The sequence below is a fragment of the Augochlora pura genome, chromosome 10 (assembly GCF_028453695.1).
Source record: "Augochlora pura isolate Apur16 chromosome 10, APUR_v2.2.1, whole genome shotgun sequence".
NCBI lineage: Eukaryota > Metazoa > Arthropoda > Insecta > Hymenoptera > Halictidae > Augochlora > Augochlora pura.
The window spans coordinates 5653495-5681054 of NC_135781.1; the positions used below are offsets into that span (position 1 = coordinate 5653495).

At 45.0% G+C, this 27560-nt stretch overlaps 3 protein-coding genes across 3 annotated transcripts in view; 1 reads left to right on the forward strand and 2 right to left on the reverse strand.

Annotated features, from left to right (window-relative positions):
* Nucleotides 1–773: 773 nt before the first annotated feature.
* On the reverse strand, nucleotides 774–5319 carry LOC144475869 (immunoglobulin superfamily DCC subclass member 4). The gene is made up of 6 exons (XM_078192216.1): nucleotides 4840–5319; nucleotides 4533–4693; nucleotides 4138–4348; nucleotides 2864–3014; nucleotides 2549–2697; nucleotides 774–1098 (listed from the first exon to the last, which is right to left on the reverse strand). The coding sequence occupies exons 1-6, from the start codon at nucleotides 4928–4930 to the stop codon at nucleotides 998–1000; spliced, it is 864 nt and encodes a 287-aa protein (XP_078048342.1). The 5' UTR covers nucleotides 4931–5319; the 3' UTR covers nucleotides 774–997.
* A 2258-nt stretch (nucleotides 5320–7577) lies between these two features.
* On the forward strand, nucleotides 7578–12658 carry Ipo9 (Importin 9). Its single transcript, XM_078192771.1, has 14 exons — nucleotides 7578–7727; nucleotides 8160–8261; nucleotides 8339–8711; nucleotides 8786–9019; nucleotides 9080–9449; nucleotides 9527–9771; nucleotides 9838–10099; nucleotides 10168–10487; nucleotides 10569–10788; nucleotides 10878–11149; nucleotides 11499–11907; nucleotides 12011–12159; nucleotides 12250–12319; nucleotides 12395–12658. The coding sequence occupies exons 3-14, from the start codon at nucleotides 8370–8372 to the stop codon at nucleotides 12604–12606; spliced, it is 3105 nt and encodes a 1034-aa protein (XP_078048897.1). The 5' UTR covers nucleotides 7578–7727; nucleotides 8160–8261; nucleotides 8339–8369; the 3' UTR covers nucleotides 12607–12658.
* Nucleotides 12233–27560, reverse strand: part of Slip1 (SLo interacting protein 1) — a 152888-nt gene continuing 137560 nt past the window's right edge. The window contains exons 2-7 of the mRNA XM_078192772.1: nucleotides 19823–20173; nucleotides 18319–18489; nucleotides 16504–16602; nucleotides 16373–16408; nucleotides 13673–15046; nucleotides 12233–13521 (exon numbers count right to left, since the gene is read on the reverse strand). Of these exons, the coding sequence (XP_078048898.1) occupies nucleotides 13180–13521; nucleotides 13673–15046; nucleotides 16373–16408; nucleotides 16504–16602; nucleotides 18319–18489; nucleotides 19823–20173 (2373 nt within the window). The 3' untranslated portion in view covers nucleotides 12233–13179. The remainder of the gene's footprint in view (nucleotides 13522–13672; nucleotides 15047–16372; nucleotides 16409–16503; nucleotides 16603–18318; nucleotides 18490–19822; nucleotides 20174–27560) is intronic.

Consider the following 27560-nt stretch of genomic DNA (forward strand, 5'->3'; position numbering starts at 1 on the left):
AATGCCGTGAAGTTGAAACGAATTGTCGTATCTATAACGCGTCACGGTTCTCGGTCATAGCCCCGGTAGGTTCAGCGGTGGAACCGCGAACAACGGGGACAAATTAAACGTCCGACAATGCGGTCCTTGACAAGCCAGGAAATCGCCGCGGCGGTTCTTATCGTGTCGCGAAAACGAATAATGCTGCCGCCTGAAAAAGTTCGATGTCTTGATAAATCTCGATGGACTCTCGTGGGGCACTGGAAGAAAGTCGCCGGGTAGAAGAGACGAGAGAAGCGAACAGAGAGAAGAAAGGAGAAGAGAATAGCGGAGAAGAAAGAGGAGAAAGAAACCGGTGAAGAGGTGACGCGGACCGTTCGTAATTCCGAGTCCGCTATAGCGGCGTCGGCCGAGCTCGTTAACGTCAACCCGGGACAAACTTACCTATTGAATCCGGTCGCGGAACAATTCCGGCCGGACTCCCGTTGTCCGGCGGCCTCACGGACCATCGTTGTCGCATTTATTCCGGCGCGACAACTCGATCATATTCCGGGTAACGAACGCCGTCGGGCACGCCTTACAATTCCCATCCGCGCGAGACCGGGAAAAGTTTGCTCGCGGGTACGCCGCGGCGTGTAATACGCGTCGGAAGGAATCATACGGGAGCAGGAACACGGGCGTGCTGGTCGGGGTTGCGCTGCGGCACGGCGCGGCGGTGCGAGGGGCCAGGTATTCATAACACGGGCTTGCGTTTCGCAGTTTAATAAAACACGCTGTTATAATTCATCCTGCTTTTCGCTCGCTTTTTTTTTTTTGCTTTTTTTCTTCTCTTTTTGCTTTACAGGAAATTGAACAAACGAGAGCGAAGAGATACCGCTTCCTCGAACGGGTAGCCCACCGTGGATAGGGACCGTCGAAATTGGTGGAAGAACGGCGGCCGGTTCACCAGCGAGCGGACCGATCGATCACCGGGAAAAAGATGCACTGGTAGATCGCCGTCGGAGGCGGAGACGACGCCTCACCGCAATGTCCTGTCCACGAGTAGAAGCAGACTGAAGAAAATCGCCCTTCGGTTCGCGTTCCCCGTGCCGCCGTGCTGCATCGCTGCTGGATGCTCACCTGAAATGTTCACGGGTTCTTTTTCATACGGATCGCGGTGCTTTCGCGACTTTGATTTGATTTATTTCGCGACCTTGATTTGATTTATTTCACGATTTTGGTCGCACAGGTAGCCCTTCTATAACACGGAACTCTATAACGTATAGCACTGCAATAAGAAAATTGCGAAAACCTTTGTACAACACTACTTCCACAGCACTGGATAACATGATTTTTGTCTAACATATTTCAAAATTAAATTATCATAGATTAATGACGAGAAAGAATAACTATAGTGCCTGTCCCCTGAAAGGAAATGAAAAAACGAAAGGGAGCTGCAAAATTGTCTATCTTTATACCACGAAATCTACAATGACTTTACAAGAACCAATAAACAAACCAAAATTACAGATTTTTTAAAGAGGGTAAAAGCTGCAAAAAATTTAAATGAAGAAAAATATTCAGAAAGTGATCGGGAAGAAATTTCTGAAATTAAGATTACATTAAATGGAAATAATATTTTTTCCATAACTCCACATAAGCAAAAATTGTGTTGCTCATGCGGAATTAAGAAAAATGTTAGGTTTTAATATTTTTAGTCTAATAACCTATCTACCGTGTTATAGGAGGATTACCTGTATTAAGTCGATCTATTAATTAGCAATTTCGTTCTCATTGCCGGTTTTCGAATTTTCCTTTACAACTCTTGACACTATAAAAATGTTCTAATCATAAATTTTTATACAAACTTCTTCGTTTAAACATATAATAAAAATCATAGAAAGTTTAAATGAATCCTGTCACTGTTATAAAACAGTATAAATAAGTCACTGAAAGTGTTAACACTTTCATGCTAAATACCTGAAAAATTTCGTAAAATTACGGTACTTTGTTTAATCGAATAAAAATTTCAGAGCAAACGTATGTAGCGCCAATTGCTTATTCAATATTTGTACTACGTGGTTAATTTAAAAAATTTAGAAATTATATTAGCGTAAAATTTTCACCACTCGGTCATCCAATAATTTAATCTAAAATGGCGAGAATTCCCCTTATTTTACATTCCATTATATTTATATATTCCACCCTTATCTACTCAGCGCGCAAGGGAAAACTAATTTGCCGCGGCGACTCACAGCGGGTGGACACAAACAATAAATTGCACCCAGCTGCATCGGAAGTTACGTCTGACTCGGCCAACTAAAATAAAAGATGCGACATTGCAAAACTTCGCGGCTCCGCGTCCCAGCTAAAATAATCGATTAAAAGCAGCTCGTATCTCCGTCGCGTAATATTAAAATGGCTGTCTAATTTCATTAAAAGGAATTTATCTGTTTTAATTATAGCGGGTTGGCCGCGCGCAACGAGCGCGTTAAATAAAAACGCGGCGTAACCGGCGGAGAGAATGCAACCGCGAGAACGATCGCTGGAAAATCGAACGTTCTACCGCAATAGTTATGGCTTCGCTCACCGTTTAACACGTGGATCATGACGCTCGCCGGAGCCACCTTGCTCGAAGCGCACGTGTAATTTCCGCTGTCGTCGAGCAGAGCTCGCGTTATCAGCAGCTTGCTGGTGGTGCCGTTTTTACCTTTCTCCGTTTCCAAAGAAACGCCGCCCCTGCGAAAAAACGGGAAAAGATCGCATGAAGGATGGGACGGTGGCCGGCGACGGAGCGCGCGATTCATCTTCCCTCGAGCCGCTTGTCCACGGGTACGGAAGTGTATCGGACGAATGTTGCGAACGATAGCGGAGCAAAGTTTGTTACACGGGACACGTGACGCACCTCGGACCGTCGAAATCGATCGCTGCACCGGCGTGATACCAAGTCACGTTGCTCGGAGGTATATCCTGCGTGTCCACGATGCAAGTCAAGCCGATCGTGCTACCCTTCTTCACGAACACTTCTTCGGGGCCCGTGATCTTCGCCTGAACGTCTGCGACGGTAGAAAATAGAGGTCGTCGCTTCGAACGCGTATTAGGAGTACACGCGTGTATACGTGCACCTCGTATACACGTATCTCAACCCCTTCCACTATGATCTCTTTCACGCTGTGTTAATTAGCATTTATTCGTTCTTAATATTTTCTTTAATAGGACCAGACAATACTTATTTCTCGTATCGTCTTTATTTAGTTTCGTTTCTGTACTATGCAAAGGAAGAATTAAATTTGATTACGATTTGAAATAAATTAATAATATTCATATTTACTAGATCATGCATGAAACATTTGTCACGAGTCCAACTCGTTATTATAGTGCAAGGGGTTCGATACGTGTCGCAATGACATGTGTACCTGTGAATTATTTCATGTATGTTTAAATGCACGTGTATCGATTCATTTGTATTACGTTACACATACATTTACACGTTTCCATTTCAATGGACGTAATTTTTAGAACATCGATACTAATTCGAAGCTGGAGACAAATTATTTATATCGAAACGTTATATTAATTTTTTTAAGAGCATATGTTATATTTTTAAAAAGAACATTACGTTGCTACGTTGTACGTTACGATCTTTATTAAAAAGATTTTTTATGTTTTAAGAAACATTGCATTGATAACATCCATACTCTTGAACTAAGAATTAATACGGATGTTAATAAAAATGTATGAGTGAAAGTGTAACTAAATATTACATTAGTTTGTTGAAATCACATGATATATGTTTGAAAAAGGATTATGTTAATATATTACATATGAAGAATGCATTATACTTATCTGTTAAAAACATACGTTACATGTTCAAGAGCATTACGTTAATCAAAGCCATATTCTCGAACCATAAATTAATAATGCTACTAATGTTACTAATGTTAGTAACATTAGTAACCAACCCTGAAAAACTGCGCGTACGTTTAATTATACATGAAATAATCTACGGGTGCACGTGCTCTTAATGCGACACGTACTATACGCGCATACGTGTGCACGAATCTCGGTGCACTTGTATTTAAGTGAACGCGAAGTAAAGAGACACGTAGGACTAATAGACAGTGGAAACAGCACGGAAGCGTGCGGACTGACCAAGAACAACGGGCGACGGAAACTCACCCAAAACTCTCAGCGCGACCGCCCTGTGAATCTTGGGCTCCGTGTTAACTTGACACTCGTAGATGCCCGAGTCCCGTGGCTGCACGTAATCTATCTTCAAGTTCCACTCGTCCTTCTCCTGGTCGCCGATTATCGTGAATCTCGCGTCGCTCGTGTACGTGGCGGACATGGACGTCAGGATGTGCAGGTCCCTCTTCCGGATCCAGGATACCTGGTACAACAAATTCTCGGTGTTCTCATCGCCGGCGCGTTACGATTGCCTTGAGAGACCGATAAAAGCGAAGCTACGGGAGCCGTAAAAAAAAAGGCAATTTCTCGCTTGAACCAGCGACCGTTAAAAATTACGTCTGCGAAGAAAAGTGGGTAGTTACGGGGACGAGACGCGTCTCACTCACGGTTCTGTTCCCCAAATTTTTCACACGGCACAAGAGCACGACGGTTTGCCCGACGACCGCGGTCACTTTCTGAGCAGGATCCTTGTAAAACGTGGTCCTCCTCGTCCCCCGATGAGTTCGTCGTTCCGTCCTCCCGATCTCGTCCTCGAAACGTTGCGCCGCTAAAATCGAACCGCCGATTAGCGCCGAGTCGGCAGACTTTTAATCGAAATATTGGTCACCGGTGCGAAAAGACGCAGCTCGAAGGAGCTCGAGAATGTACATCGGGATCGCCGATCGGGGTTCCGGAAGGCGTGCGCGACTCTACCTTGGTTCCGATGATCGGAGGCCGGTTCGGCGCGTAACAGGTGACACCCGATTCCAAGCAGTATAAGGGCCATGCCGTGGAACGGTGCCATTTTTTTTCTCACCTACGAACTACTTTCATTTCTCGGCATCTCGTCGGTTCTACCGTTTCGCCCGTACCTCCGTGGGGCTGGTTCTGCGCGAGGTGAATTTATCGGCGATTCCAGCAGCGTTCCTCGACCGGTGAACTTTGTTCCTCGTTCCCCATCTCCCGCGGGAGCCACGGATTACCATATGTTCCCGGAGATTAATTCCTCTCGGAACAGCGACGACGGACGAATAGCAATAGCGATTCGGGGATGACGGGTCTCGATATGAAACGCGCCGTTCCGTTTGTCCGGGGGTCGAACGACATTTTTTTCGACGACGAGAGAAAAAGGGAAAGGAAATGATAACCGGGGGTGTTTTCGGCGGGAAGTAACCGACGAGACGACGCGAGAATATATCCGGGAACGACGCGCTTCGGGAGCGTTCGTGACACTGAAGCCTCTTCCTTTCCCGAGGAGATGAAAGTGCGGAAACGGGGGCGCGCCGCTGCCCCGCGAGTGCTGTGCGTTTGCGCGATTCCATAGAAAATATCAAAGTGTACATACAGGGTGCCTGATTTTAATCTGGAAATGCCAGCTATTGATAAGGTGCACCCCTCGGTATATTTACCGGACCGGCTTTAGATTAATACAAGGAAATTTATTCGCGCACAGATGCGGTAAACTCTCCGTAGATCGACTTGCCGATACTATAACGTTATCGCGAGGTACGCTCGGTATTTTTCGAAGCGTTTATACGGCAACGCAGCTGGCACAGAGTTTAACAAAGTCCGAAGTTTTGCGTCGCGCGGAGTGGAATTTTTGTATATTTTTTTTCACAACTTTTCCATGCCTTTCATGTTTCGCGTTCAACTTCCGTTAAGAATTATTAATCCTTTGCACTCGATATCGTCGAAGCTTAGAGTTAGAAAATTGTTAAAATTCTAATTGTTATATGAGTCGCGTGACTTGATTTCATGTGAACCGAATGCACTTTGTTATACAAAATGGAAATACTACAAACCAGAAAAATAATTTCAGATTTACAGTTGAAATGACTCCGAGTGCAAAGAGTTAACTTATCGACAGGAATTGTAATTTGTCGACAGACTTTTTTAAGACTTTGTTTATTATAAAGTACGATTTGCAAGCTTTCAATCGAGCCCTCAAATAAAGGTATTGATACATTATTTTTTGTCCCTATGCTTTTTTGAATTCCGGCGAAATCTCAGAGATCTCCGCGCAGCACCATCGCGTGTAGCGGTGAAACACTGAAACGGTTAGATGAAATTACAGCTAATTTCTGACAACAGTTTCTGCATTTCGATGTTCCCTAATTGCTGCTTTGCGAACTTCTCAGAAAAGCTTCTGCGTTTCGCTACAAGTGGCAACACCGTTTGAATATTATGCAAGAGACTTTAACGCAAGGGTGGGGGGCAAAGGGTTGCACATTTGGTCGAGGACCACCGGGGTAAGCTGATCAAACGGTTTATAAACTTGAAGCAATGTTACCGCACAATGTGCAGTGATTGGACGAGAAAAGTTGTATTATTTCATTTAACGCATACAAAGCCGAAAAAATTCTTTTTAAAATTAATTATTGAAATTTAAAAATTATGATTTCTTTTTAACATCATCGTATACCATCATGGACTCATATAGAGTATTCAAAAACGAATTGAAAAGGTGTGGAAAAATGTATCATGGCGATAGATTAGAATAGTAAAAAATGAATTACAAATATTAACAAATTTTCAAATTCGATACGACACGGTTTCCCGTAGTACTATTAATTTCAGTTTTTGCAACAGTTAGTTTTTGCTTTAGTCAATTTTGAACAGAGATAAAAATTAGTGTTCCAAATAAAATAGAATCGCGAGTCAAATTTCAGTTGCAAGTGAAATTGATGTAATTTTAGATTTCCAATCAGTTGTAGATTCGAAGAAACTTCGATCGTTTTATAACTAAATCAAAATCGATAATTACATAAAATTAATGGCCGTGAAGTAATATTGGTATAAAATAGATTATTTAAATAATAAATGACCGCAAAAATAGACTTCGTAAATACGTTCCCGAGAATCTTGCGAAGTAACAGATTTTATATTTTGAAGCTTCTTTAAAAATCGAATTTCGCGCCGCGTGCACCTGATGGCGCGGCAATCGAATGGATGCGCGAAAGAAATAGGACCGCTAACATGATAAAGTGAGACAAGTTACATCATTTGTCGGTGTAAGTTTTTCCTCATGTAGTTGTGCTAATTTCATGCTGATATGCTCACTCTCCAATTTCCATCTTTTTCTTTGACTGTGACGGCAGCATTGTCTCGCCAGTAAATCATCAACCAATCAGAGCAAGGAAAATTTCTATACTGACCCTCCCTAACGAATCGCGCTGCGGTCTCTAGATGTACTGTAGTAGGACCTCATTATTATAAAACACAGTTGCATACATTCGAATTGAACAATTAGACAATTGGACTAACACCGTATTGTAATTGTTTGCCAGATAATCGGAATGTATTCTTTGCCAGAATACATTCTGCATGAATTTCGTGCAGCGTACATATATGTGTAGAAAAATTACTACACCTTTATTGTCCTCATCAATCTATAATATCACGTCTATATATATCTGCCTCTTTATACATAAAGCAACCTACTTTTTAGTTGTAAAACAGTTACAGAAGTTTATTATAATTAGAAGTAAGGCACATGAAAGTTGAGAGTTTAGTTACTATGTATGCGTTTATTTTTTCCGTAACATGTCGCCGACGTCACTGAACTTTAGATGATTCAAATGTACGGATAGTTTGCGCCTTTGGTACGTAACTTTAATTCGACATGGCTTGCAATAAATTTTATATTATTTAAAATGCTGTTGCACTTTAATTGAGAGCTTAGAAATTAAAGCACATTCTCATTGCTTGTACATAAATAGTAATATCGTGAGATAGTGTTCCCACGTTCATATGTGTCACCTTAACCTTCTTCGTCTTTTTATCAAACCGGCTTTATCGAATTATAACGTTTAACGAACAATACAAATCGCACGTTTATTTTACCTCATTCTTAATTTCATGCTGTACGGAGTAAATATATTTGAACGGTAATCAACGCGATTATTTTATTATAATTAATGGTTCCACGACGTGGAATTTGGTATCTAACCCCAAAAAAAGTGCCCTGGCACTTAACCATTTTGTATCGTAACGTGCCCCGATTTCGATCTCTGATTGAACTGTTCTGATTCCAGAGAAGGTAATTTAGGAGAGCAAAGCACTGTAATGTAAAACTGTCGAATACGGAAGCGGTTCGGTAGCGTCGCAATAAATACTCAATAGAGATATGTGTACAGGTAAATAAAAAGTTCGTTACTATAAAATTGTTGGTAGTATGGATTAGTCGTTTAATGAAATATTTTAATGGTAACAGGTGCAAAGTAAAAAAATAAAAAATTATTACAATGAGTACTATGGGCACTGATGTACAAGGATCTCTGAGGGAGGCCTTGTACGAAACGTTGACCGGTATCCTGTCACCTGATCGGGACACACGTCAAGCTGCAGAACAGAGAATTCAAGCTTTGGAAGTCACAGAAGATTTTGGCATTCATTTAACAGAATTTGTGGTGAGTCCTGCCGGACTTTTACCTATTAGGCAGCTAGCATCCGTATTGTTGAAACAATATGTGGAAACTCATTGGTGTTCCATGGCTGAAAAATTTCGACCACCGGAAATAAATCCGGCAACAAAAGAGAGAATCAAAGAATTGTTGCCATTAGGACTTAGAGAATCTATTAGCAAAGTGAGTAGATACTATTTAAGATTATAGATATTATATTTAACAGCGATATATATATTACATATGTTTTCTGCCAGGTACGTACAGCAGTGGCATATGCGATTTCAGCCATTGCTCACTGGGATTGGCCAGAAAATTGGCCAGGTTTATTTGATATACTTGTCAATTGTTTAAGTGGAGAAAGCGAATATGCTGTACATGGGGCAATGAGAGTTTTAACAGAATTTACATCAGATCTTACCGATACCCAGTTACCTAATGTGGGACCAGTCATACTTCAAGAAATGTATAGGATATTTCAAAGTGAAAATGTATGTTCTTATCACGATTCTTGATGTGGTCATTTTGATAATATTTGTTCAATTTTGTAGCAATATTCCATTAGAACTCGTGGACGTGCGGTAGAAATATTTACCACGATTACAACATTGGTAGCTGCTACAGAGCTATATCAAAAGGGGTTCACAGAGCAATATCTGCAGCCAATCATTCCCATGTTCTGTGAGAAGTTTGTTCAATGCTTACAAGTGCCTGATGGCCCAACCAGCGATAGTGGGCTGAAAACTGATGTTATTAAAGCTATAAATTGCCTTGTAACTAGACTACCTAAGTATGTGACGAGCTTTTTGCCACAAATGCTGCCGCCCATTTGGAAAACTTTAACTCAGAGTGCAAAAATTTATCAAGAAGGAACTGTGAACGGAGACGGAGACGATCATGATAAGCAGGTCGACTCCGATGGTAAATCATTGTTGAAATCTTCGCTTAAATTTTGACTTGTAGAGTTTCAATTTGTTTTAACTATCTCCTTTTTACAGGCGTGATAATTAACTTCAATAACTTAATAATAGCGATATTCGAGTTCGTTAATTCCATTGTGGACCGCAAGCGATTTTCAAACCTTTTAGATAATTTATTAGAGGATCTTATGTACTATCTAATAATCTTCATGCAAATAACTGAAGATCAGATCGAATTATGGTCGACGAGTCCGAATCAGTTTGTAGAGGATGAGGATGTGTTCGCCTATAACGTTCGCATTTCCGCACAAGAACTACTGACAGTGAGTTACTGCGAGAAACGTCAATGCTTTGTTGAAAATCGTATCTCATCCAAATCTTCCAAACAGGTTCTCGTCAATTATTCCGCGGACAAGGCAATTAATGCCTTATGCAAAGTAATCACGCGGCACATCGAAGCAACCAATGCCTTGCAAAACGCTAACGGTTGTGGTGAAAATAACGAGTCCTGGTGGAAGTTGCGCGAATCTTCATTATTGGCTTTAAGCAAAGCCAAACCCGCCGTAGTGGAGAAGTATGCCTCCGGGATGCTTCAGTTCGATATTATTCAATTCTTAGCAACAGTTGTGTTAGCTACTTTGAACGATTCAGGTATACTAAGCTTTGGCTTTCTTTCTTTTTTCTTTAGCTAGCAAATGTTCACGTATGGTAACCATTAGGTGCTCCACCGTTACTCCTTGGTCGCTGTTTATGCGTCGGCGGCAAGTATGCCGAAATAATACCATCGCCATTAAACTCTCAGTTTCTGGAAGCAACTGTTAATGGTTTGCAAGAGAATCAACCAGCCTGCATTAGAATCAGTGCGGTGAAAGCTATTTATTGGTTCTGCGAGGCATCGAACACAGAAACTAGCAGAGCTATGGTCAACGATATACGATCTCATTTACCACAAATATTCCAAGGACTCTTCAATTTGGCCACTCAACCCTCCACAGAAGTTTTAACTTTGGTTATGGAGACGTTACAAGTCTTAATATCGGTAATGATATTTTACATATTGTGCTATCACTAAATGTTACAATTCTGAAAACTAACGGCCTTATTGTACATCCTTTTATAGATGGATGAAGCATTCACTGCTTCGGTGGAAAGTAAAGTCTGTCCATTGACCATCGCCATATTTTTGAAATTCTACAGCGATCCAACAATCTTTGAGCTGTGCCAAGATATATTCAAGAGTCTCACGCAAAACCCGGATTGTATAGGACCGTTGCAAACACGTCTGATACCTACTCTGACAAGCATGATGGCTGTGACGTCCATGGACAAGTCGAAAGACGGTAAGACGTAGCGGAATCTCGGCTAATTGTGGTTGATCTGTACATTAAAAATAATGACAACAAATATCTTTTTTTTTGCTAACTTTCAGAGAGGTGTCGAGAAGTAGCTTTAGACGTACTGCAAGTTTTGGTGCAGTACTCTCCGACTCCTTTAAGCAGTACGCTGGTCGAGACTGCTTTTCCTGCCGCGTGCCACTGTATCCTAAATTCGCAAGATAACGAGACCTTGCAGAACGGGGGCGAAGTGATACGCACCTACCTATCCGTCGCGGCGCGACAAGTCACGGTGCACCGCGACAGTGATGGCCAAACTGGCTTGCAGTATATATTGCAAATAATTGCTCAACTATTGAATCCACAGGTTGATTTCCCTTTCTAGAGCTTATCGTAATTATACAAAATGCTAGATAGATTATTTCCTCCATAATGTCGCATTCGATGACCAATCTTTAATGCTAGCTATCTTGCGAATCCTGAAGATATCGTTTGCTTTAATGAAGGACATTGCGAAGGACACTGAGTATTAGAAAAGAATACTTCACGATTTAATAACTTAGATCTATTCTGACGTTTATTCGTAGATTTTAATGCTCAGTGGACCTCTGTTTGCCGCGCATGCGCGATCATTGATAATGTATAAAAAAAAAATACTAGGTGGCCGATGCTTGATAGGAAAATAGCAGGTTTTCTTGAAAGAACATATGTTTCAGTCGAGCGAGTTCACTGCCACTTTTGTCGGTCGGCTGGTAACGACGTTAATCAGGAAGGCAGGTGACACGCTGGGCGAGAATCTCGACTTGTTGCTGAAAGCCGTGCTGAGCAAGATGCAACGGGCGGAAACGTTGACCGTGGTACAGAGTTTGCTCATGATATACGCCCATCTGATAAACACGGAATTCGACGCCGTCCTAAACTTTCTGTCCATCGTGCCCGGCCCTACAGGACAGAGCGCTCTGGCGTTCGTGCTCACCGAGTGGGTCGGCAAGCAACATTTGTTCTTCGGCAGATACGAACGGAAGGTGGCAACGGTCGCGCTATGCAAGATACTCGAGTTCGGCGTTACTCACGACGACAGTCGGTTGAATGAGATCACCGTCAAGGGTGACCAAATATTTTCAGGTATGTCAACCAGAAGTATTTTTTATTAGAAGTAAAACGTATACGATGGATAAATAAATTGAACAAAATGGTCTGAATTAACATTCGCTACTACTATATCTAGGAAACGAGGAGGGTGTGAGAACTAGGAGCAAAGCGGAATCGCAGCCTTATCAGTGGACCACGATACCGGTGCTGGCCAAGATCTTTAAGCTGATCATTAATGAGCTGTCGAACGATATGGAAGCGGTCACTGCGAATCAGGAGTCGGACGTTAGTAACAATCTCATATTTATTTGACAACAACTAGTAAGTGAAAATCTTAGTAGGTAAATGAGTGTATGTGTGTATGTTGACGCGCAGGAATCCGACGACGACGAGGAGGGTGAAGACAACAATACTTTCCTAGATCCCGGCTACGAAACCATGTTATGTAAGTACAGTTTGCTCCGATCGTTTCCACGATAATCTCGGTTCGCGTGGTTCAGGGACTCGATTGTGTTTCCAGTGTTGGACGAAGCTGCAAACGATGCGGAGGAAGGCGAAGAGGATCCGGAGTTGCTGGAAGACTCGATCTACCATTTGAACCTTGGTCAATACATGCGTGACTTTCTGTTGAACTTTTCGACGCATCATTGTTTTCCCGCTTACGTTCAGCACTTGAACATTCCGGAGCGGAAAGTGCTGAGCAGTCTAAATATCAACGCATCGTTTATGTAATGGATAAATAGATATATCGATCATCAGATTTTTGAATTTCATAATAAAACATGCAAGCTTTTTGTACGACTGTCTTCTATGCGCGACCGATATTCCGGCAGGCGATCAGCGAACGGTTCGTTACCGCGCTTGAAACGCCTCTTCCTCACCAGGATCGTTCGTCCTCTTCCGGCCGACAGTCTGAAGTATTTACACAAAGATTATACATCGTTACATTTATTGTACATATCTACAGAGGCGTATTTTCGTTCTATTCATCGATTCACAGAGAAGGATTCGGTTCGTGTAAAATAATCTACATACATTCATATGTATACATGTCATTGTATAATAACTATTTACAATCGACCGAAGCGAATGGTCGTTTCAACGATCATTCCGGATCGTTCCGAGCTCGTTCTGCCGCGCACTCGAAGCAACATTGAGCATGTAACTTGGGAACAATATTCCCGTCACTCGAGATGCGGAAGAACTCGCTCTAATTTTGCGCGGATTGGACGCGCGAGATAGACGCTAAGAGACAAGAAACTGTAGGCGAGCCGCCAGATTCAGATCGGGACTTCAGCCTTCTCTTCAGACCGTGGTCACCGAGAGGAGACCCATCAGCTTTCCTCCAGCACCCGGCCCGCCCGCTCCTCCCACTCTGTTCCCATGAACCAGCATTTCCTGCACGGTGGTGAAGTCGTCCAACGTGTTCTTCTTCCGAGCCATCTTCTTGTGACTGAGCTCCAAGATGTTCAACGGTTTTTTCGTCTTCTCGTCCGGGTGTTCGCTGTTCAGCAGCTCGTTGGTCTGCTGCAACTGGAGCTGCTGTTGCTGTTGCTGCTGCAGCATCAGCTCCTGCTGTCGTTGTTTCCGTTCGCGGGCACGCTCCAACTGCCTCTTGCGCTCCTCCTTCGTCCAGTACCTGCCCACCTGCAACACAAGCGTTTACATGAATCGTCGCGATCTTTATTTCCACGAACAATGTGCACATCCGAGTCGAGATTAGATATTTTTTGAGAAGCGGCGAGACGATAACAGGCCGCGACAAGCACTTCCAAGAACGAGAACCGGAGACGATTACCTTTATCTCGGACATGGTGTCGTCTTCCGTGCTGTGCCCAGCCCGCTCCTCGGATATCTTGATCGCCCTGTTCCTCAAGATACGATTTCTAACCGGCCTCCTGGCGATGTACCTGCTCCCGTCGGCCCTCCTCTTCACCTTCCACTCCATCTGCACGTCGTTGCTGCCCTTGTCCTCCGGCGGCACCCAGCTGGTCGACGTACAGACCTGTTGGCTGCCGACGAACTGGTACCGGGTCAGATTGGGAGCCTGGAAGTTGCCGTGAGATTTCGACTTCTTCGCGGTCGCGGTTGTCTCCCGGGGACTGGCCGTGGTGGTGATGATGTTCCGTCGATTCAGGGCCTGCTTGAACAGCTGCTGTTGGAGGAGCATGGTCTGCTGGAGGTTCGCCATGTTCGTGTACATGGTGTCGGCCGGCAGCGTCGCGACAGCGGGGTCGGCTCGGTCCTTGTGATGGTGGCCGGAGCTGGAGCCGCGTCTGCTCTGCTGGCTTTTGCCGATGGTCTGCTTGTTGCTGGACGCGGGACAGGTGCAGCCGAGTCTCTGCTGCTGCTGCTGAAGTTGCTGTTGCTGCTGCACGACGGTGGGCGTTTTCGGCGGGCAGAGGACCAGCGTGCTCCTATGGTGGTCCCGTTCGGCCTGGTGCAGCTCCAGAGTGAGAGGGTTGCTGTTGCATGACTCGCCGGTGTTGTAGGCGCTCGAGCTATCCTTCTCCTCGCCGGAGCTGTTGCTCTTCGAGGAAGAGTGCCACCTGGTCTGGTTCCCTTGGTTCTGCTGGGTGGTCGTGGTGGCCGTGGTCGTCGACGTGGTCGCCGTCCCGTGATTGTTCTGCGTCCAATGCTGATGCTCGTACGGCGACGAGTAGATCGGCTCGCTGTCCGACTCCGGTATGGTCTCGTAGATGTGCTCCGTCTCGCTCCACACGTGGCTCGAGTACGCCTCGGTCAGCTTGACCGGCGCCGATTGCTGCCCTCGCACGCACATGCCCTCCATCTTCTTCGCGCAGTCCTTCATCGTCTCCTGCATCCATTGCTTCCGATCCTCGGCTAGATGCGCCGGGGAGGAAGCGTTGCGTCCCGATTTCTGCGAGGTCTGCGACGAGCACGTGGACGAGGACGTCGTCGTCGAGAACACGCTGCTGGCCTGAGGTTGTTGCTGCTGTTGTTGTTGTTGGTGCTGCTGTGGCTGCTGCTGCTGATGGTGCTGTTGTTGAGGCGTGTGCGAGGGTATCGGCGGGGGCGCTTTCAACGTCGACGTGTTCTCCTCCGTCTCTTTGGTCCGCTCGTCCGTCTGCTGCTGCTGCTGCCGGATCAGCTGCTCGATCAAGCTGTTCTGGTACGAGGGCAGGTGGTCCGGGGACAGCGGCGGCGACTCCTGAACAGAGAGCACACGGGTAATCGAGTCGTAAACAGCCCGCACACCGATCGACGCGCGACGATTCAACTTTCGATGGGGGGGGATGGGGGAGGGGGGGGGGGGGGGGGGGGGGAGAACGGACCTCGAAAGATTCCAAGTATCGGAGTTTCGAGGAAAGAAACTGGGGTTCCTCGATTCCCCCCACTCTCATCGGGGCGCTTTAATTCGTTTACGAAAGTCGTCGCGTCTTCGCCCCGACGCGCTCTCTCAATTTCTCTATTTCAAGTGCGCCCCTGATTGCGCAGAAGCGATATCCCTGTCTCTCTGTTCTTCCCTCGTCGCGTCTCTCTCTCTCTCCCATTTCTCTCTGCCAGCCCCCGTTCCGCGCTGCCATACTTTCTAGCACTTTGCGCCAATCAGCCTATCAGTCGCTTTATACTCAATTACGCTATCCTAATAAGAGCCGCTCCGTTCGCTCTTTATTCGCGCGTCCTCTTACTTTGTCCGTCCATTAAATCTTATATCTCTGCGAGACCGACGGATAATTGCGGATATTGTGTTATCGCGGAAATGGATCGAGAATCGACCGATGAAACCGTGTCGGAATTAAAATGTCAGATCAGAGAAAAAATTGCCAGGCTATTTAAGAATTTAATAAAACAGCTCGAGTAACGCGGTTTAATTGTTCGTCCCGATCTTGCTATAATAGTAATAATAATTTGATTTATCTATATATTTAGAGGATGTTTACCAAGAAGTACCAAATGCATTTTTAAAATTATCTTTATAGACTAAGATAAAAAAATGAAAGAATGACAGTTTCTTGATACGGTTTATTCCAAATAGTATTTTAATAATTTTGTTTGTATTACTATAATAGTAATAATAATTTTATTTATCTATATATCCAGGGGATGTTTACCAAGAAGTATAAAAGATATTTTAAAATTTATCTTTATAGACTAAGATAAAAGAATGAAAGAATGACAATTTCTTTATATGTTTTTATTCGAAATAATATTCAAATTTAAGAAAAAAAATATTTTAGTTATTGTACAGTGAACGCCTCTAATACTTACAAGAAATTCATGTCATTCACCATTTTAAAAGTATGGCTCCCCACTGTAGGTAGAATAAGATGTACTATAACAACCGTGACGTTTGCGTCTACTAATACTCGGTTTAAAGAATTTTCACAGCCGTAGATCGTACAGTCCGATTCAAAACGAAGATAAATACATATCCAAGGGCCGGCGCGTAAACTGTTTTCAAATAGGTCGAACGTTTCCAGGAAAGTAGGGGGGGTCAGGGGACCGTCGAAGTTTGTAGGGTGTAGGGACTCACCTGGCAGTAGGTGCGCCTGTCGTCGAACTCGTCGTCCTGAAAAACGATTCGAGGATCGTGTTTAGTCCAGACTGCGGCGAGATAATCTCACCTAGTAGAGGCTAGCTAGAGTCTCGAGTGAAAGAGCTCACCTGGAAGAGACACCGGCTGACGAGAATGGTCACCGCATTCTTCGTTTCGGCGAATAGGTTCTCGGTCTGCTCTTTGTTCGCCACGTCCTTCCCGTTTACCTGAAACGGACAGAGAAAGAGAGAGAGAATGAGGATCGTGTCGCACCCCTCCGTAGTGTCGCGCGCGGCGTGCACCAACGTATTTTCAATCGATCGAAACGGAATTCGAGAGTCGGGTCGTCGTCCCCCCTCTCCCCCCCCCCCCCCCCCCCCTACCCCCCTTCGATTCTCTTCACGGTTTCAACGAAATCTCGCGGGAATAATGGATCCGCGGAGCGATTCGACAGCTCGCGTGCCGAACTGCTTTAAACAGGCCACTCGATCGCCGTCTCCATCTGCGATGCTCCGGGAACTTCACCGTCCGCCGATCGACGCTTGAATAGAAAAAATGGGAACGCGATCGTTTAGCGACCGAACGGTTGGGGCCAGGTGGTCGTTTCAGGCGAAAGATTTCGAGAATATCGCGCCGCTTCCGTACGGTAATGTCTCCCTAAATGTCACAATTCTACTCCGCCGCGAATGACGCGGCGCCGTTGCCACGGTCCTGTAATTTGTCGATTTCCGACAACGCGCCGCTACGATTCGAAGTTCCGGAAGACATAACTTTTTGAATTTTAACATTTTAAAACGGAATTGTTTGTCAATGTATTGCCGATAGCTTTCTGATTGAAATGAGGCTAAGCTTGGTATAGTTTGAACAAATATTTCTCGGTACGATAAAACCAAACACGAAATATTTTCGATTACATTTAATTACTTAATATTTAATATGTAATTAATTTTATTTTATTAAATTCACAACTCATATTTAAATTCACTGATAATTCCTTTCGACATAATCTCGCCTGAATTTAGTTTTAACGAGTTATTAACAGTAACCAATGAGAGAAGCACTCGGCTGTTAGCGCCAGCAGATCTCGTCGCTGATTGGTCATTGTTTTTCACTAATAACTCATAAACGAAGCTTCGGATTACAATTGCGCTAAGGAAAAAGCTCCTTCAAATGATCCGAGGAAGACCTGACTCTCTATTACAAATGACTTCCAAGACACCTCGCATGAAAATAAGCCGCGTGGCTCGAATGATCGCGCCTCGTCCACGCTCGGGGTCCACTTTCAATTCCGCGCGACGTTTAGTCCAGACGCTACTGTATTTCGGCATATCGGCCGGAACGTCGACGCCGGGTAAAGGAGATTCGAGAGTCCTCTGTGCAGGCAGACGCGTCGGCGTCGGTGTCCGTACCCGGCGCGACCTCACCCGGAAGAAGTTGACGGGGGTTTTGCAAAGACGGGATATCGAGGGAAGAAATCCCGGGGAACGGGACGCGGTCGCCGCCCGGGTTCTTCCATCCGATTTCCCTTAAGTCGACCACTTTGTCCGTAATTACAATCCGCCTAACGAGATTAGAAGGGTAGCAGGTCGGAAGGGAATCGTGGGCGCGGGAAACGCGACGAGCCGGCTCTCGCTCTCTCCCGCGCTTGGTAATCGAATCAGCGCCCGGTCGTTCGATTCTCGTCGACGTCGATGACGGCTGCTACTTCCGAATTTCTTACGCTCTAAATGATAATCCGTTGGATGACCGGGGGGGAGGGCGACACGGAGAGGGGAGGGCGCGGTTGAGCCGAGCGCGGCGCCGGGAAACGGGGAAAGATTAGTGGCGTTTCGGGGCGGCGGAGTTTCATTTCGCGTTGTTCCGCCGCGCGGGCGGAGTTTCTCATATCTGGCCCGGCGCGGTCCCGGGGTCGGCGCGGCAATAAATTCACCGGGCGAACTCACCCTCAGGATTTGGTCGCCTTCCCGCAGCCGGCCGTCGCGCGCCGCGAGACTTTCAGGAACTATTTCCGAGATATAAACTTCCGTGTCTGCGTCCTCGCTGCCGGACCCGGAGCTGTAGCAGACCGTCAGCCCCAGTTTCTCCGCGCTGCCCGCCTTCCGCAGCGTCACTTCCTGCGAACAGAACGTTTACGTGGACATCGGTTTTATTCATCGTTCAACGCACCTCCGAACTCGAAACTACGACCATGCGACCGTCGATTTTTCCGTAAGCTGAATTGTTTCATGTACCGTCAGGGTCAGAACGAATGTTCGCCATCATTATCTCATCTTGTACCACTTTCTCTAGACCGTCGTATATTAATTTAATATTTATCTTTTGTTTCAATGTTTCAAGTTTTGCTTTAAACTTTAGATAGCTTTCGCAGGTGTTCTGATATTTTATCAAAATTCTGTTTAAATACAACGCCTGTTTAACTGATATTAAATAGTATATTTTTAAAGTAGCGCGAGTAAACAATATTGTTCTTCATATTAATAATGAATGTAATAATGAGTTTAATAATAAATACTTAAAAATAAAGAATAGATTTAAAATATCAAGTGGCTTTATATAAACTTCGACTATTATATTTCTTAGTGTGAATAGATTTGAAGGATTTACTTTTAGAACGAATGTCGTCCATATTTAGGGTTATAAAAGGGTTATAAGGGGTATGGTAGGTTAAATCCGTTCCTAAATAAACAACTAAATGAATAAACAATACCATGCGGTTTCTCTTCCGTACTCTAGAATTCGCAGGTACATTTTCTACTTGCCATTATTCTCCACTGGTTATTATATTTTACTTACTATTATTTTGTACTAATTATTTTTGACATTATTTCTGACATTATTTCTATATTTAAGAAAAGGAAATATCGACGCCTAGAACGGGCTTTACAGTCGCCGTATCAACGCAAAGTGAATCGAACTCCCACAAGACGCGAGACATGCCCGCGCGCGGAGCAAATCGATTCCTCGAGCGACGTTCGACGCGGTAATCCCGAATCTCGGGATCGAAGCGATTAGAATCCGCCATTCGCCGGAGGCACTTCTGACCCTGTAAACTTTCGCGAGAACTAGACCGAACCGATCTTGTAAGTACCCCTGCGCGCGCGCGAGCGCACGGTATGTACGCGTTAGTATGTGCTTGAATTGGAGTTTCGTTGTATCGATCCTCAGCATCCGTCACTTCGAGAACAGTTAACACGTTGACTGCCACGGCACTTTCAAGGATTCCGGTCCCAGAAGCCAATTTTATTGCACGCGTCACCCATATCTGGGTGACATTAATTATCTGACCAATTTTGAAAATATATTTTTATTGCAATGTATTCGAGGAAAATGAATTCGACTGTGATTTTTCGAATGCGAAAGAGGTCTAATGTCATCCCCTATGATAAATATGAATTTTTTAGCTTTATTTTAATTAATTAAACCGCTTTAATTACGTGGGGATTTTACCTCGAAGTCGATATCGTGCGCGAGGAAGTCTTCGAAACTATCGTTGGTCTGCTCGTCGACGCCGCTAGGCTCCGGTAGCAGTTCCTCCTCCTCGATGAAGCCAGCCCAGTCGGTCTGGACCGCGGTCGACACCAGAGTGGGCGACACGGGGGTTGCCGGCTCGCGTTTGCTCGGCTCCGTCGTCTTCTCCTCGGCCTCGTTCTTCTCCGCGGGCTGATCCTTCCACGTTGATCGCTGCCCTTGGCCAGCCGGCTGTCGTCGCAGCACCTCCACGATGATCGGCTCCTGAGCCGACTGAAAGCAACGCACCGCATCTTCGTGACTGGAATTCGAAACGTCTTGCCCGTTCACCTGCAATCAGCAACGACATCGGTCAGATAGGGTGAAGATCGCCGCGTCTTGAAGGACAGTGACATTGATTGCGAATCTCGGATAAGGATCTATGGTATATTTCGTTGAATATTAGTTAATAATAATAGTTCGGTTTTATTTTCAATTTGTTTATTTTAGCTTTGCAGTCTTGGTATTTGGACCTTGTTTACGATTCTTGTATCTTGTGAATAGGTATTTTATATTACATAGTATTTTCTTTTATTCTTTTTATTCCTTTTTTGCTCTTTCTTGCTCTCCTGCCAGTGAAGAGAAAAAATTAGAAAACTAGCCTAATATACTATTACTGCTAATATACTGTAAAATATATACTACTGCATATACTTTATGAAGGAGTTACTACGATTAGAAATTTTTCAATTGCAATCATTTCTTAGAAAAGACAGAAAAATAATATTTATGCCATGCCTAAATTTGCTTAAATGCTTAAATATTAATTCTAAGAAATTAGAATTTCATTACAATTTTAAATAACAGAATAACGTCCATAACGTCCATAATAAGTTATTACTAATACTTCCCATCACGTGATGGACACGTCGAAGTACGGTAAAGGGTTAATGCACTGTCTTCGTTTATAAATCAAACTTCCCTTACGTCTAACAAAGAATTTAAACTTTAAAACTTTAAAAGACTAATATTTTAAGAAACATTTAACATTTTTAAAACTGATAACACTATTTATTTTCAGAATTTTACAGGGTTCAGATATTATAACCTCATTTATAAAAATTAAATGTTTCCGAAATTTATTGATACCTCTCCCACAAATAACATGTCAATCATCATGTCCGATCGTAACAACAATCCAAATAAAACATATCACCGTGTGGCCCCCCATCTGTTCCGTTGATTGTTTCAATGGCATAAGTGTCCGCATTATCGGCGACTGTCCGGAGCACAGTATAAACGGACAGACCTTTAAACCGCGTAATCTCAGCAAGTCGGAAACGCGACTTAGACGATCCGAGGTCCACGTTGAATCTTCTCTATCGAGTCCGGGCGAAGTCTCTCCGCCACGTAGAGAGCTCCTTGCGCGCGATTTCGACGGGCCGAGACACAGGCCGCAGGACAATCTTTGTCGGCGAAGAGACGGGTCTGGTTCGTCTCGCAGCGAACACAAGGGGCCGCCCCTCGATTCGTTAGCGTCCCGTAATTAGAGCAGTCGGCTCCATTCTCTGTTCTTTTCACGCTGCGCCGTCCGTTCAGGAGGAATCTTTGCGTGCGTAATCGTTTGAAGCGTTACAACGTTTGTTGACGAGATAAGGCGGAACCCTCTCGATCTCCCCCCTCCCTCCCTCTCTCCCTCTGTCTCCCTCGGCGAATCGCTCGAAGGCCGGGGCGCTCGGGATTCTCGAAGGCTCGGGGCGCAGGAGCGAGCGAGAAGGCGGGGGGGGGGAGGGGGCAGGGGGGGAGGGGGCAGAATGGCAGAGCAAACACGCGGGGAGACGAGGCAAGAACCGGGACAAGGCGAGAGAGGCCGACGGAACTGCCCGCACTCGTCCCCGCTCCTCTGGCTCGCTTCAGCTCGCTCTGGCCCGCTAATGACAAAAGATCGCGGCGAACACGGTTATTGCGGGAAACGGTGCGCCCCCGGTCGCTTCCGTGCAGCGCCGGGTATTAACTCCCGAGACCGCAATGTCTCCGTTTATTTTGAACCAGGTGCTGCGAAGCTTCGCCCCAGCCCTCGCCGGCTTATACCAGCCAACTTCTGTCCCGAGCGAGACCAGCAAATTGTCTCCGGCTATATTGCGCCGCGCGGCGAACGTCTTTGTCGCGATTATTGCGATTACCGGGCTCGGGCCGAACGCGAAGAAATTTTATCAGTTGCCAACCCTACGATTCCCCCCCCCCCGTTCGGCGAGTTTCTACGTTTTGTTTTAATCGCGAGACTCGATTCAGGACAAACCACCCCTATGACTGGCTATCGCATTGACTATAGTCCTATCTTAATGCGAAACCGTCGGTATTGTCTGCGCGACAGCTTTTGTTGGCATGTTTTAAGGTTCTCGACTCTGTCGTGTCATTTTACAACAATGGATATATGTTCGTTAAATAGATATCTTTTATGTATTAGGTTGGAAACTATGAAACGGGCGCAGCAGCTGAGCACAGACTAAACAGAAACGCCCGTTTCATAGTTTCCAATCTAATTAAATAGATATTTTTAATATACTAGGTTGGAAACTATGAAACGGGCGCCGCAACTGAGCACGAACTATACAAAAACGCCCGTTTCATAGTTTCCAACCTAATACATCAAAAATATCTATTTAATTAGGTTGGAAAAGTCTGAATTTTGTTTTATAATATAAAGTGTGGTATATGTAAAATATGTAATATATACGTGATTAGCCGGTGTTTAATGCGCAGTGTAAATATTCCTGTTTATATGAGTGGATTAGAATCGTAGTTCCGGAAGTCATTTTAACCCTTTATACTCGAGTGGAGAGTCTGAGGCGCTATTAAATATTGTTGTATTTCTTTTGAAAATAATTATACCAGTAATATTCGGTACAGTATGTAATTTTCCACTTTTATGACTAATCTGTTTAGAATATAGTTTGCACGGTATAAACCCGTTCCTCGGATCTGCACCCCTGCGAATGCTGTATCACACCCTGTTGATTTATGTCTTAAGCGTAAGTACTGTGCACCATTTTGTCGTAGCCCCTCCCTAGCTGAATCTGATATTAACTGCCTTTAAATTATGTATCACTTTATAATGAAATATAACTTAAGAATTCAATTATTAATTTCCAATAATAACTATTGTGTATAATATATAAAATCATAATCGTCCGTATAAGTTTTGTATGGTTTAAGGCAATAATAATAAATAAATAAATACCTCCATAGATCAAATTTTTTACAGTATTTTTTACAGATCCTTAGAACTTAATTATATCTAATAATTTTAATTCAATCTTTAAATGTATTCGAAATCATTATTTCGCTTCCTTTTCCAATTTTTCCATAATATTTCATTCTTTTTCTTTACTTTGCATCACCCTTATCTATTTTACTGCCCCATCTTTAAAGGATCTCATTGCACATAATATTCATAACACACTTGTAACGAATAAACTTCTTTCCGTCAAATAAATAAATTGAATGAAATGAATGATCGAAGGAAAGGCCAACGGACGAAGCGCGGCAAACACGCGACTCCAATGAAAACGAGGAAACGTTGCATAAAAAGGATTTGATTCGCCGTGATTGAGCTTGGGCTGGTAAGACGGGTCGCAGGGGACCCAGCGGTCGCAGCCGAGTCGGTCCATTGGAAACGTCCGCCTTGGCTCCGGTTAATAGACGAGGTCAATTGGCGAGAATGCAAAGAGGAACGTCGAGAGGGGAGAGAGAAAAAGAAAGAGAGAGAAAGAGAGGGAGAGAGAGACGAGGTCCTCGAGTGACATTTAAATGCGAGTTGGGCTTGCGCGCGGGCCCTCTTTGACGATTCTGGGACGAATTTCGCTGCGCGTTCCATTAACGGAATTACAAATGATATTCATCGCGTTCTTCTCCTCTACGATCCCGAGACGAGGCTCGTTACGCTATTTACGGTTTTAAACGGCAACTGTTTTACACGAACCCAGTCTCCCTGTCTCTCTGTGTCCCCCGAAGAGTGGCCTCTCTCTCCGTTCTCGTTACGCTCGAACGCGGTTCAACGGTTGCCGAGAGCCGCCCGCTTTTTCTCATCGTCGACGACGAACATCTTCTTCTGGGTCGTTGCGAACGGAGAGGAAAAACAACTGAATTATTTCGTCATAAATAGCTTTTCAAAGGAGAAGAATGCACGACGAGGAGAAAGTGACGCGACGGTGGCCCATGCTTCCTACGTTCGCTCGATTCTCTACTTTCGGCACAATCGCAGACCGAGGCTGCGCCCAGTCCATGGAAATGTGACGAATCTATGACGAAACCACACGCATCCTACCTTTCCAATCTATCCGGCCCTTTGAACTATGACACTGTGACGCATTTTGCCACCTCATCTACAGTCAGTCCCGTAAGTATTCGTAACCTCATTGCTTGTAAGAGAAACCTGTTAAAATCAAGGGATGCGTGTAGAATTTTGCAATCAACTTTTCATATTTCATTCCTAAACCCACGTGGCACGGTGGGAGTATTTAAGTCTAATTCTATAACAACAAATTCGATTGAGTTATTACTTATTTATGTTTTTATATGCCTTCAAGAAAAAGATGCCAATTTTGTTTAATTGAAAACGCGACAACATTTCTGTGCCATACGATCTTTATTTATTTCCGATAATATTTATATCCTGAAATTTTCTGGCTGAAAGAGATAAGTGTTAAGTCGCGGCTAGTAAGATATTTTCGGCTAGTCCAGCGACAGAAATATCGTGGAAAATCGCGTAGAAAATCGCGGAATGGTGAGTCCGGATCGAGGGAAGAGCGGGACGATAAAACGATGCCAGTGAAGGGCGTACCAGCTCGTCGCGCGTCTCGCCGAATCGCCTAAATAAAAATCCTTCCCGGCGAGCACCGAATCTCTCTCTCTCTCTCTCTCTCTCTCTCTCTCGCCATCGACCACCATTTTCGTAGGTAGCTCTCGACCGGCATCGGTCTCGGGAGCAACGCCGCCGCATTCGCCGGCACTTTCGCGACTCACTGGATCGCACCGAGGGTAAGTTACCTTGCGGCCGAAAGGAAGCATCGGCAATCTCCTCCCCGTTGAACGGGGTGGAACGAAGAAAGTTCTTCGCAGGAGCACGGCCGGGCTCCGTAAAAATCCGCGCGTAACCCGGCGGTGCTCGTTCGCTCGGAATCGAACGACGATTCCGTTAGGCGGGGGGAGGTGGTCGTTCCGGTCTTCCGAGAGAAGGGTGGAACAACAGTCTCTCTCCCTCCCCCCCTCCTCCTACTCCTACTACTACTCTCGCTTTTTTCTCTCGGGTTCGGAGCGGAGAGCTCGATCGTCTCTAAAAAACGCGCCCTCGAACGACGTCGGCGACGCGCGGGAAAAAAAAAAAAGAAAAAAAGGAAGGAAAGAGAGAAGAAGAGAGCCGAAACGCGCGCGCGGGTGAAAGAGGGCGGCGCGGGCGGCGTAGCGCCCGGCATTCGCGTCGCGCCGCGCGCGCGAGCCGAGCATTAATTAAAGGACATTCTTCTATCGATACCGGCCGCGGTGCGTGACGAGTTTATAGGAATCCGCATTATTCGCGTCGGTCGGCTAACGAACGAACGGAACACCCTCCCCTCCCCATCCCCCTCCCGACAACCAGGCAGCCGCCTTTCTCCGAAAGGCGAAAATTAACGAGACGGAGGCCGTGTGCCCGCCCTATCGCTCTATCGGAGCCGCGACGCTCCCGTAAACTGTGACACGCACCGCCGCCGCCGCCTCCACAGCCACGCTTCCACCCTCGCCTTCCGCGACCCTTCTCCCTCCCCTCTCTCTCTCTCTCTCTCTCTCTCTCTCTCACTCTCTCCAACTTTAGCATTCTCTGTCTCTCTCTTTCTCGCTTTCTCTCTCGTCTACACACCGCCCTTTCAAATCCTTTCAAAGGTTCTAGCCTTTAAACCTTTTGAAAAGTTTCCTCCGACGGCAAATACGCGTGCAACCGCCAGCTGTTCGCCGACAGCGTCTCGATCTCCGCTTTCCACTCGCGCCGAGCCGCGCGGGGTGGCAATCGCCCGCCGCCGCCGCCGCGGATCCGAGGCCGCGCGTCGCGTGCACCGCGGTTTCGAGCGGCGGTATCGTCGGGCGCATCGATCCGACACCACTTTTCACAACGTTTCGGACAAACAAATTCAATAGATTCAGGCTACAGAACAACATTAAACCAATCTTAAACGACAACCTAAAGAGCCCCAAAGCAATCAATAATTTACTCAAATATTTAAAAGAAATCAAAATGTACAATGAACTGTAATCCCTTTATGTCGTTAATAACCCACCAGTGGTTGATGCGACAATAAATAACTAATAAAAAAAAAAAAAAAAAAAAAAAGATGCGAGAAATAATTTCTGCTCGAAATTCAGTCTTTCGAGATTCAGTCTTTCTCTCGAACCCTTTCGCTACGGCAGTGTCGTCCGCCGAAGTACCGTCATTGAACGAAAGCTCGCGCCAGAAATATGCACATCGCGTGTGATTTCTGTGTATACGTTTTTCTTAGTTTTAAATAACTGTGCTGAAGAAAATGTGGGAGATTGTTTTTATCATTTTTGTTTAATGTATTTTATTATTGTGTTTCCTTTTTTTGAGACCGCTAGATGGTAGGACAGTAGGACGATGTGGGAGTCAAGGAAGGGATGGAGAAGAAGAAGAATCGGAGTCGTCCCCAGAACTTTGTAACGGTTGCCACGTGTATTCAAAATTTAGAATAAACACTTTTTTAGTATTGTTGAGTTAATAATAAAGTGTGTTCACTATTTGTTCCAACCTCCTACCCCCACAGAAAACAATCAGTGCTTTAACCCCTTCCCGTACTTTAGCGAGCCAGACCAATGTTTCGATACTCACTTTCCTACACATTAAAAGAATAAAATATTAAATGATAAACAAATCCTGAAATAAAATATTAAAATACATAAAATAAAATATATGAAAATATAAGAACTTGGAACAAAAATTTCGTTTTTTTTCAAAAAATACCGGCCTCCATTTTTAAAACGATAACGCACATGTTTATAATATCCTAGCTGGCGTCGAGGCGAACGCGACGGTCTACAATGCCATAATGGCAAACCTTGGAACAAAGCTAAAATAATTTCAGCCGCGGGAAGCGAATGGTCGCGGACCATTGTGCGACGCCCGAATTGTTTAAAACGTCGGGATTATCCGGATAGCTAAATGGACCTGTCGCGAGGAACGGATCCCTGCAGCAAGCATCCGTCGCGCGGATTTATTTTTTCAAAAGATCGGTATAACGCGAGACCGTTGTAACCAACGGTTGTGAAAAATACATGCCGGACAATTGATATGAACGAGCGGCGGCGCCGGTGCCGATGTCACAGCTGGACGAGCGAATAGAGTAATCATCGTCCGACGTTCCAATATTTATTTAGTGTCCAGCATTTATTTATACGTAACAGAGAAAGCCTCTCGGCTCGCGCGTAACGCGTCCTATGCATCGCGATCAATCAGAGCGGAGCTGCACAAAAAAGGGGTCGCGTCTTTTTATCCGAATTTTTGAAAGTTTAACAGGCCGACGCGGATCTATCCAAGTCGACTGTGGACAGATTAAATTCTGTCAACTTTCCAGTTTGTAACTCCCGGCCCGGCCGCGCCAATCCCGGAAATGGATCGAAAAGTCGAAGGAGATTGTCGGCGGGGAAAACTCGTGGCTGACCTCTTCCCCGTTTAAAGGGAACTCGGCGAGTT